The sequence below is a fragment of the Artibeus jamaicensis genome, unplaced genomic scaffold (genome assembly GCF_021234435.1).
Source record: "Artibeus jamaicensis isolate MK-2021 breed Jamaican fruit bat unplaced genomic scaffold, CSHL_Jam_final contig_332, whole genome shotgun sequence".
Lineage (NCBI taxonomy): Eukaryota > Metazoa > Chordata > Mammalia > Chiroptera > Phyllostomidae > Artibeus > Artibeus jamaicensis.
In genome coordinates this window covers 39,470,092-39,482,374 of record NW_026521788.1, presented here as the reverse complement: position 1 = coordinate 39,482,374, position 12,283 = coordinate 39,470,092, and the positions used below count along the sequence as shown (strand labels likewise).

Below are 12,283 nucleotides of genomic sequence, written 5' to 3'. Positions count from 1 at the left end.
TCTGTGGCTGTCACATTCAAATGACTGAGCGAGTAGAACAACAAATCTGCATCAAATTTTGCATTAAGCTTGAACATTTCTCCATGTAAACTATTTGGGTGATTCAGAAGTCTAAAGCTATGGGCAACTGGTGATTGGCAGCTTCATCACAACAATGCACTCACTCATGTATCATGTCTCCTGCAGAGTTTTTTTGTAAAACATCAAATTACCCAGTTGACTCAGCCCCACTACAGCCCAGATTTGGTGTCCTGAGACTTTTGGCTTTTCCCAACTACAACCACCTTTGAAAGGGAAGAGATTTCGGACCTTGAATGAGATTCAGGAAAATACAAAGGGGAAGCTGATGGTGATTTGGGTGTGCGAGGTCCCAAGGTGCCTACTTTGAAGGGGACTGAGGCATCCTTGTCCTTTGTACAATATGTTTGTATCTTGTATCTTCTTCAGTAAATGTCTCTATTTTTCATATTACATGGCTGGGTACCTTCTGGAAAGACCTCATTGTATGTTTTGTTTTGTTTTGATTTTGCTCAATCTCTTTATTTTCTTTCATCAAATCCTCCAAACTCATACCCCTATGACAGCTGTTAGTCTGTTTTATGCCTCTGTTTCTATTTTGTTTATCAGTTTATGTTGTTTATTATTTTCCACATATAAGTAAAATCATGTGGTATTTTTCTTTCTCTGACTTATTTATTTCACTTAGATTCATAATCTTCAGGTCCATCAGTGCTATCACAAAAGGAAAGGCTTTCTTCTTTTTCATGGCAGAACAGTGTTCCATTGGGTAAATGCACCATAGTGTTTTTATTCACTCATCTACTGATAGACAGTTGGGCTGCTTCCAGATCTTGACTATTGTAAATAATGTGGCAATGAACATAGGGGTGCATATATTATTTTAAATTAGTGTTTTGGGTTTCTTAGCTTATATTCCCAGAAGTGGGATCACTGGGTCAAAAGCCTGTTCCATTAAAAAATTTTCAGGAAACTTCATACTGTTTCCTATATGGCTCTACAAATCTGCATTTTTACCAACAGTACATGACGGTTCCCTTTTCTTCACATCTTCACCAACACTTGTTTGTTGACTTACTGATGGTAGCCATTCTGACAGGTATGAGGTGGTATGTCATTGTAGTTTTAATTTGCATTTCTCTGATGATTAGTGACATTGAGCACTTTTTCAAATTCTGTGGGCCCTCTCTATGTCTTCTTTGGAGAAGTGTCTATGTAGATCCTTTCCCATTTTTAAATTGAGTCATTTGGGTGTTTTTTATGTTGTTTTTCTTTATTTGGTGTTGAATTGTATAAGTTCTTTTTTTTAAGTTATTTATATATAAAATATTAATAGGAGTTTTTAAAGCACCCCTTCCTCTTATAGAAAGGAAGACATTTGCTATGATTCTGCAGAATGGTTTCCTCTTGTGAAATACCATATATATATATATATATATATATATATATATATATATATATATATAGTGATTGTTCTTCCTATTTATTCATATTTACAAGTGATGGCTTGTGTCTGCTATTTATGTTGGAATTTGAGGAGGGTTCTGTCAGATATTGTGTAAACTCCTTTTCAATTATCTTGGTCATAGCATATTTGATAGGTAAGTGATCCATGTGTAGTAGGCACAGGCTCCTGGTGTGACAGCTACATGGCAGGGAAGGTCTCTCCTTTTCTGAGGTCATTTGCTCTCTCTGTCTAGGAACAATGGTAGAGCCAAAGCTCCAGATGTTGCTATACAGTGAAGAAAGAGCACCCAGGCCAGCGGGGTTTATTAGTGAGTCAAGTGACTGGATTTTCCCCCTCTTATATTTGTTGTAACACTTGTGTTAGGTATTTCTCCTTTTACTTGGAGCAAATCCTCTTTATAGCACTCTTTCCCCATATCTTTGCTTTGGTTAATATGCCACTTCACCAGGTGGAGGCTGAGGATCAACATAACAGATGGTTGCCTTGTATGTGTGTGGCATTAATAGAATTCTATTAATCCTAGTATGTATATTTGATCAGCTATCTCAGTTCTTAGTTGTTGGTATTTTTCCCCCTGGTCCCTGCTGCTTTGGCCTTGATGCTCCAGATTAGTAGGAGAATGTTACTCACTTGGTCCTTCAGAGGGCTCCTTCTTTGCTGTGTTTAGCTGCAAACTAGTAGGTACCTCCTTTGACATAATCCTCCCTGTGCCATTTCTAACAGAAGTCTATCAAACTGTCTGGATACTGGTGGAATCCTTTTCTGTTTAGTAGAAATTGATTAGAATAAAAATTCCCCTAAATGTTTATTTCTTAGATCATACCAATAGGTTTTGGTGAAGGAAGAATTTAAATTTATGGACTCAAATAATGCTTTTGAAAAGAGACTCCTATGCCATCCTCTAGTGGTCAAAGATATAAATGGATTTATCTATAGGCAATGTTTTCAGGAAATTTGGTTGTATGTTTCTGTTTTTGTAACAGATGATTCAACACGTGTTCCTCTTGGAGAAAACAAGGACTACATTAATGCTAGTTATATTAAAATAACCAATTCTGGAGAAGAATATTTTTATATTGCTACCCAAGGACCACTGCCAGATACCACAGATGACTTTTGGCAAATGGTTTTGGAAAATAACTCTAATGTTATTGTCATGATAACCAGAGAGATAGAAGATGGAATTACCAAATGCCACCGTTACTGGCCCATTTCCAAAAAGAAGCCTTTAGAATTGAAAAACTGTCGAATCTTCCTGGATAACTACCAGATACTTCAATATTTCATCATTCGAATACTTCAAGTTGTCAGGAAGTCTGTAAGTTTTCTAAAATCAGTATGAGGTATATATTTCATTATATGAGCACATGTGTCAGGAAAATAAGTTAGGAATATGATAAGATATAGATTGGGAATACTTTTTAAATAACTTATTTTTAATTCTCTCTGGTACCAGAAACTAAGACACCACCACTTCTTCTTGTGTTTAACCAAACTCCAGCTGGAGAGAGGAAAAACTGAAAAGGGGAGATGGGGCAAGGAGAGCAAGTATTGAAAGTTACCTAATCCCAGGAGGTATTTTGGCTGCTTCTGCCAAGTGAGACAGATATGCGTAAAATTCTTAAGTTGTACTAATCAGTGTGCCAGGCACTGTTACTGCTTACTGAGTGGAGAGTTTGGTACATTCACTAATAATTCCTTCCAAGGAACTGAGCTCAGTGGTAATATTGAGGTATGTATGGAGGGTTTGGGGGCTTGGAAGGGAAGTACTTAGCATTACCTGGGGTTTTGGGGAAGGTTTGCTGGAGGAGGTAACATCTGGATTAAGAATTGTCTAAATAAGAAAGATGGAAAGGGGAAGTAGATGAAGCTAAGAGGTATAAAAATCAGAAGGAAGAGGGAGTTTATTTAAGGAGAAGAAATAGTGCACTGGAAACAGGAGTGAGCAGCAAGCAGTAGGTAACCTAATCTCTGTGCTCTGTGGTGCTTGGGCAAAAGAGAACAGGTAGCCCTGATCAGAGAGGCCCTCAGAGAGTGAAGTGCCTATGAGAGACAAGGCAAGGAAATAGAAGAAATATTTAGGGAGATGATTGGGGTTTCCAAGAGATTACCGTGGGATGGGGGACCTGAGTGAAAAGGGAGAAGTCGAAGATACAGAGGAGTAGAAAAGGATGGGAAAAGATAAACTTGAGGAGTATGGGGAGGGTCAGAGCCCAGACTGAGGAGTAGGTAGGTCAAGAATAATGGCTGACATAGATACAGAACTTGCAGGCTGAGTGCTGGGCACTGTGCTTGTTCTGTGTACCTGGGGATTTGCCTCATCCCCCATTTCCCTAATACCTGATGATTCCTTCCTATTAACCAGGTATTATGTCAGGTGCTGGAGATATGAAACAGATACAGTCTCAGCTCTTAGAGTACTTACAGTCTAGTGTGGAAGACACCAAGCACATCAATTCCAAATGCCATGTGCTACATGCTATGGCAGCAGGACAGTATGCTTGGAGAATATAGGCCAGGTGGGAGGCACAGATGAATGATCTCTCTGCAAGGACTCAAATTTTGGGGCCCACTTATGGAGTATTGGCAAGACAGTATAGGACAGCAGCCTTTGGGCTGAGGCCCACGAGCCTTAGAACCTTGTGATTCATGTTTGGAGAATCTGCATCAGGGGTTCTGTCTTCATGGCATAGGGTCAGGAAAGCAGTGAAGTGAGGCCCACCTTTTTGCAGACTCTTAATGGTCAACAGTAGCAGGAGAGATTTAATCCCTGGAATATGTGATAGGGTGAGAGTTATCCTAAACTCCATGCCTTCACAGGATTTTCAAGTATTGTTTTAATCACTGAGATTCATGTACTAATGATTCAGACTTGAGTTTTCTATTTCAAACTTAGGAGAAAAAGATGCATTGCGGGGAACAGAAGAGTTAGAAACCCATCCTCAGTTTTTCCAGAAGAGTCCTCAGTGAAGTAAAATAAGGACTTCAAATGGGAAAAGTGTGATCTCTTTGGAAGGAATGATGGGTAAACTCCAAATGTTTTATCTGTCAACCTTGAGGAGAGTTTCATGACTCTAGTTCCAGGGTGCTCAGCATGAGAGTGGTGGCCACAGTCCACTCACATGGCCTTGAATCACCCTATCCTCATTGCCAGAGAAGATTGGTGCCCCTAGTCAAGCAACTTGACAGCACCTACCTGTTTTGATTATATTTAGTATTATAATACTTAAGATAGATGGATTCTTGTTTTTACTGCAGCCTCATGGTGCAGAAGGAAGATAGTCAATTTGGATTCAGGGGGCCTGAATGACAATCCTGGCTCTAAACATGTGAGCTTCCTGACCTAGCATACATTTCTCAATCACTCTAATCCTGACCTTTTTATCTGTAAAATGAGAATGAAATGCACACAGTGCCACCTCCCAGGATTGATGTGAGAATTAAGAGATAATGCATGTGAAGTTCCTAGCACAATACTGAGAAAATAAGTGCTCAATTCATGTTACCTATTAGTGTTCATATTTTTAATTCTATTACCATATAGCCATTATTATTATTATTTATTATTTATTATTATTACTGGTATATTAGAAATTGAAATGAGACCTCTAATATAAGAGGTTGTTAAATCTCTCTTCTCTCTCCCCCACTTCCTTCTCTCTCCCTCTCTCTCACTCCCTTTCCCTCTCTCTTCTTTCTTCAACAGACAGGAATGAGTCACTTCGTAAAACAGTTGCAGTTCACTAACTGGCCAGACCACGGCACTCCTGCCTCAGTAGATGGTTTTATCAAATATGTTCGTTTTGTGAGGAAGAGTCACCTTACAGGACCCATCATTGTTCACTGCAGTGCTGGTGTGGGCCGGACGGGGGTGTTCCTATGTGTGGATGTTGTGTTCTGTGCCATTGAAAAGAACATTTCAGTAAGTGTGCGAATTAAGCAGATAAACCCATGTTAGTAAACACCCTAGTTTTAACAGTGTTCTTATAGCTGAAGACTAATATATGGCCTTCAAGAGCAACTTAGTATATAGACGTGAGCTTTGGGTACCTGCTTCTTATTTAACTGCTACAGGTTCCTGGAGATGGATGTGAGGGTTAAGTACATAATGTGAATGAATGGCTTAGTACACAGTAAATGTGAGTTCATTTTCCTTTTTCTGCCTTTTGCTCCACAGATACAGTTTTTATACTCCAGTTAGAGAATGTCAATGGAGTGAACATATTTTTAATGAATGGAAATACATGGGTGTGAGCACACTGAAAAAAGTAGACTTCAGAGTTAATAAGAGGTTCCCTGGGTTGGACTGCCAGTTTTACCACATACTGTAGATTTTTAGAGACTTTACAAATTGCTCATCCTCTCTGAAACCCAGTTTTCTCATATGTAAGGATATGAATAAGGATATGAATAAGGATAATAATGTTGTTGTGTTTGAGTCCATTTTGAGCAATTATTTGCTCTTCTCTTAATTTAGAACCAGCTAAGAGATTAGACATATGGTGATTATACTAATACCTTTATCACTGATTAAACTGTGTAAGGAATGTGAATTTAGATCTGTGGTAAAAAAAAAAATTGTTTCTTGTGCTGCAGAATAAGGAGGCACTGGGGGAAAAGTGGCTCTTACCATAAATAACCACAAGGAATATGAAAATGCCCAGTTCAGCCATGAGTAAACAGGGGCTATGCAGCATTTTCCCTGGTAGACAAATTCTGCAGACTTCTGTTGTCAGAACAAATGTCAGACTCTCCTCTCTCAGACTTTATATAGTTACACCCAGACAGTGACAGGCTCTTCCTGTGGCAGCAAATGGCTACATGGGTTCTATGGAGCTCATGGTCCTCAGGCTGTATTATGTGGGATGGTAGACAAATGGCCTCTCCCAGTAACTTCTGAAGGATAGAAGAAATTTCCTTCTTTTCAGAATCTTGAGCCCAATGTTTCCTAACATTTCACTGTTTCCACTGAGTTATAGCCCTTCACTGAACAAGTCACCGTGGGAGATTCTGGTCAATGAGGCCAATGAGGACTACTCCAGGCCATATGGCAGAGAGTGAGAGAGGAATTGTTTCCCAGAGCAAATTCAGGGCTCTGTGACAAAGAATAAATATAAAATGTCTGGCCCAAAATAAAGACAAGTACTATCAAAAATGCTAAACATTTGAGTCTGATGTTACCTATTCCCATAACAAATTACATTAGTATAATTTTATATGTTGTTCATCATAATTTCTTAAGTAGTTTGTTTATATTAATATTTACCTTTATTTTATATCCTACAAGGGATATATTCATGATCCTAAAGAGCACTGTTTTTTTCCCCATGTTATGCTTTCTTTAAACTCTAAGTGTGTTTTATAGTAAGTCATCTGAGAGTTTGACGGTGGTTTTTTTTTTTTGTGGTAAAAGTATTCATTTTACAATCAGGGATTCTTAGTTTTATGAAATATAGTGGTTCAAAAATAGGCAACACATCCATTGTTTCCTTACTGGCTTTTCAGTAGAGTCTTAAACCGTCAAATATTTTTACTGATGCCCCTCTATACTCTAGAAATTTTGTAGAGCTACTAGAGCTACTCAAAATGTGGTCTTGGACCAGCATCAATCTGTGGATGTTTGTTATCTGCTGCAAGATAAATTTACAGAAATTTAGAGTAAGCATTTAGAAACACTCAAGGCAGTTTGATGCATTGCCATACAATCCAAGAGCAAGCCCAGTGTTTTGGTGGTGTCAAGTAGTCACAGACCAGTGTGCATGCTATGGAACTCACGTGGGGAAGTCTCAGATGCTGCAAGCTATGTACCAGCCTACTTATGATTTTAAAGGATATGAAAATCTGGAAATATGTAACTACCTATTTATTTTCATTATTATTTTTATAGCCATTTTCATTTTTTAACCAAGGCTGCTTAAAAATCCCGGAACCTTTGGAAATGTTAAGACTTCTCATTCTATGGAGAACTTTCCCTTCTCACCATCTGCAGCATGCAGTAACAGTTGTTAATTGTCAGTTACCATATGATCACATCATGAAGTGACCGATCTAAATTCTTAATATACCACTTACTAAGCACACCATTTAGTTCATCAGGCAGGCATGTTTACTTTTTTTTTAAGTCTCTGTAACTACTTTCAACTGTTTTCCAGCCATAGAAGTTCTACTATGAGTACATAACTGTACACAAAATTAAAACTCCAAATGACATTTGTTGACAATGCATAGTTAGTACTTTGAATTTTTATACAGTTTAGAACTAGTAGTGTTTGTCAGTAATCCAACTGCAAAAAGGAATTATTTCTTTGTATCTCATCATGTTCAAATCACATATATACTGAATTACTATGTAAGCAATATCTATGGTTCATTAAGTTTCAATAGTAAGTAAATTGCTACTTTGTTTCATAAATTAGTACCATTCAATTTCATTAACCAGTTTCTGAATTCATCAAGCTGGGGTGTCATTAGAAAATGGTACTTTAGAGCTAAACCTGTGGTCAAGATGGAGGCATAGGTACATACACTTTGCCTCCTCACACAATGAAAAGAAGGACAACAACAAATTTAGAAACAAAAAATAACCAGAACTGCCAAAAAATTGAACTGTATAGAAGTCTGACAAGCAAGGAGTTAAAGAAGAAACATTTATCCAAACTGGTAGGAGGGGCAGAGATGGGCAGCAGGGGTGGCAGAGGATGTACATCAAGGCACATGCTGGAGGACCAGGTGGGTAAGACAGTGGCTGGTCAACTGACCAGTCCCACATTTGTGTGTGGATAAACTGGGAGGAACACCTGGGGAGTGAGACAGACTGTGCAAGCCAGGGTTCCAGCACAGGAAAAGAAGACCTCAAAACCTCTGGTTGTAAAAATCTTTGGAGGTTGCAGATGTAGGAGAAACTACCAGCCTCACAGGAGAGTTCACTGAAGAGACCACAGGGTCCTAGAACATATACCCACCCACCCACCCACCCAGGAATCAGTACCAGAAGGGCTCAATTACCTTGTGGGTAGTATGGAAAGTGACTGAAAGTGAGGCAAGAGCCAAGTAACTAGCAGTGTTCCCTCTCTGACCCTTTCCCCATATACAGCATGACAACACAGCAATGTGGGTTGCCCTGCCCTGGTGAATACCTAATGCTCCACCCCTTATGACAGGAGTTCCAAAACAAAGAAATATGGCCCAAATGAGAGAACAAATCAAAACCCCTGAAAAACATCTAAGTAATGAAGAGATAGCCAGCCTCTCAGATGCAGAGTTCAAAACACTGGTAATCAGGATGCTCACAGAAATGGTTGAGTATGGTCACAAAATAGAGGAAAAAGTGAAGGCTATGCAAAGTGAAATAAAGGAAAATGTACAGGGATACAATGATGGGTAGAAAACTGGGACTCACGTGATGATTTGAAGCAGAAGGAAGAAATAAACATTCAACCAGGACAGAATTAAGAAACAAGAATTTAAAAAAATTGGCAGTCTTAGGAACCTCAGGGAAAACTTTAAATGTTCCAATATCCAAATCATAGGGGTACCAGAAAGAAAAGAGGAAAAGCAAGAAATTGAAAACTTATTTCAAAAAATAATGAAGGAGAGGACTTCCGCCAAGATGGAGTCATGGGTGGAAACACTTTGCGTCCTCGCACAACCAAATCTAAAAATGACAAAGTTTTAACAACAATAAATGCAACCAAACTACACATAAAATTGAACAATATGGAGTCCGAAAACAACGAAACGCTCAGCTAAACCGGTGAGAGGGGCGAAGTCAGCAGCGGAGCGAGCTGGGCAAAAAAGATCCCCCGAACTGGGTGGTGCGCAGGCAGCTGAGGGGCTTAAGGAGATGGCAGAATGTAACGTGGTGTGTGGACAGGATCCTGGAACAGAAGGACATTAGGAAAGAATGGAAGAAGTCTGAACAAAGTACGGACCACAGTTAATAATGCACCAGTATAAGTTTATTAGTTGCCACAATTATACCATACTGATGTGAGACACTAACAGGAAATGGTTTTGTAACAAACTATCTTGAACATTGTTTGTAAATCTAAAACTATTCTGATGTTTATTTTTTTAATATTTTAATAAAGGCCCTTCAATGTTTAATACCCCCCCAAAAAATAATGAAGAACTTTCCCAATCTGGCAAAGGAAATAAATCTCCAGGAAGTCCATGAAGCTCAGCGTCCTAAAGAAGCTGGACCCTAAGGGGAACACACCAAGACACATCATCATCAAGTTACCCAAGATTAAAGGTAAGGAGAGAATCTTAAAAGCAGCCAGACAAAAGGGGACAGTTACCTACAAAGGAGTTTCCATAAGACTATCAGCTGATTTCTACAAAGAAACCTTACAGGCAAGAAGGGGCTGGAAAGAAGTATTCAAAGTCATGGAAGGCAAGGACCTACATCCAATATTACTCTATCCAGCAAAGCTATCATTTGGAATGTAAGGGCAGATAAAGTGCTTCCCAGATAAGGTCAAGTTAAAGGAGTTTATCATCATGAAGTCCTTGTTATATGAAATGTTAAAGGCACTTATTTAAGAAAAAGAAAATCAAAACTATGAACAATAAAATGATAACAAACTCACAACTATGAACAACCGAACCTAAAAAACAAAAACAAAAATAAAGTAAGCAAACAACTAGAACAGGAACAGAATCAGAGAAATGGAGATCACATGGAGGGTTGTCAGTGGGGAGGGGGTGGGGCTATAGTGGGGGAAAAGGTACAGGGAATAGGAAGCATAAATGATAGGTATGAAATAGACAGAGGGAGGTAAAGAATAGTATAGGTAATGGAGAAGCCAAAGAACTTATATGTATGACTCATGGAAATGAACTAAGGGGTTGCAGGGGTGGGGGTGCTGGTGGGAGGGAACACTGCAGAGCAGAGAGGAATAGAGGGGAGTAAAAATTGGACAACTGAAATAACATAATCCATAACATATACTTTTAAAAAAGTAAATGGTATTTGAGATCTTTTTGGCCACATACAGTGATGGGAAAAATAGGTTAATAATAATATAGTAATTAATAAATAATAATACAGGAACAACTCTGTTTTTTGTCCTCAAAACTGTAAACCTACTATGCTAATCCCTGTATTTACTCAGCATTTTCAAAAAAACATCTTTAATACAGTGTTTTACCATTGTCTTGGCAATTGTATGTGGGTTTTTAGTCTTAGCAATTCAAAGTGATATTTTGTAAGTCTCTAGTAGCTTAATGTTCTGTGAAATATTGAACATCAGTTTCTGTTGTCTTTTTAACTTAACATTCTTTAAAATAATTCTTTTGTCTTTGAAATTATTTTTATGTACACGACAAGTAATATTAATGGTTGCTTTGCTTTGTTAGCTGGTACATCTTTGCAATTAACACAGATGTGGTTTTAGCAATTCACAGTCAATAATGGCTATACACTTCAACAATTAGTGTTGGGAGATCTGGACAGCTACATGCAAAAAACTAAACTCGGCCACCAACTTACACCATACACAAAAATAAATTCAAGGTAAATAAAAGTATGAGTATGACATCATAAAAGTTGTAGAGGAAAATATAGGCAGGAAAATCTCAGATATTCCATGCAGCAATATTTTCACTGATATGTCCCCTAGAGCAAGGAACATAAAGGAAAGAATAAACAAATGGGACCTCATCAAACTAAAAAGATTCTGCATGGATAAAGAAAACAGCATTAAAATGAAAAGAGAACCAACTGTATTGGAAAACATATTAGCCAATGATACCTTGGACAAGGGTTTGATCTCCAAATTATATATAAAGAACTCACACAATTCCACTCCAGGAAGACAACAACTCAGTTAAAAAATGGGGAAAGGGAGACTTCTGCCAAGATGGAGGCATAGGTGGAAGCACTGCGCCTTCCCACACAACCAAGTTTAAAAACAACAAAGTTTTAGCAACAAAAATGCAGCCAAACCATAGAAAATTGAACTAAACGGAATTCTGACAACAATGAACCCTTCAGCCAAACCGGTAAGAGGGGCAGAGCCAGCAGCAGAGTGGGGTTGGGCAGAAAAATCCACCAGACCAACCTGGGCGCTCAACCCAGGCACACAGGCGGCCGTGGGCGGACCCACTGAGGGTGCAAGGCGGTGGACTCACTGAGGGCTGACCACAGTCACACATTAGAGTGCAGATAAACTAGTGAAGGAGCGAGCGGTGAGACAGACCTTGCAGGCCCCAGTGGCAGAAAGTGGCAGAGGGGACCACCATTGTTCTTCTATGACCCTGCCCCCACATACAGCATCACAAACCAGCAACCTGGGTGGCCCTGCCCTGGTGAATACCTCCTCCTATGTAACAGGCACGAACAGATCAAAACATGGCTCAAGAACAACTCAGAGCCTCAGAGCCAATAAATCTAAGTGATGAAGAAATAGCCAAACTTTCAGATGCACAGTTCAAAACACTGGTGATCAGGATCCTTACAGAACTGGTTGATTGTAGTCACAAATTAGAGGAACATATGAAGGCTAAACTAATTGAAATGAATGGAAATGCACAGGAAACCAATAGTAACCGAAAGGAAACTGGGACTCAAATCAAAGGAGCAGAACAGAAGGATGGAAAAAATGACCAAACAGAAAAGGATGAAGAAACAAGAATTCAAAAAAATGAGAGGCTTAGGAACCTCCAGGACATTTTTAAACATTCCAACATCCAAATTATAGGGGTACCAGAAGGGGAAGAGAAAGAGCAAGTGGAAAGCTTATTTGAACAAATAATAAAGGAGAATTTCCCCAATCTGGCATAGGCAATAGATTT

General features: G+C 38.9%; 1 protein-coding gene across 1 annotated transcript in view; it reads left to right on the top strand.

The window, feature by feature from the left end:
- PTPN20 (protein tyrosine phosphatase non-receptor type 20) overlaps positions 1-12,283 on the top strand; it is a 157,650-nt gene that overhangs the window by 136,146 nt on the left and 9,221 nt on the right. Inside the window, exons 7-8 of the mRNA XM_053663862.1 lie at positions 2,470-2,804; positions 5,193-5,408. Coding sequence (XP_053519837.1) covers positions 2,470-2,804; positions 5,193-5,408 — 551 coding nt within the window. The remainder of the gene's footprint in view (positions 1-2,469; positions 2,805-5,192; positions 5,409-12,283) is intronic.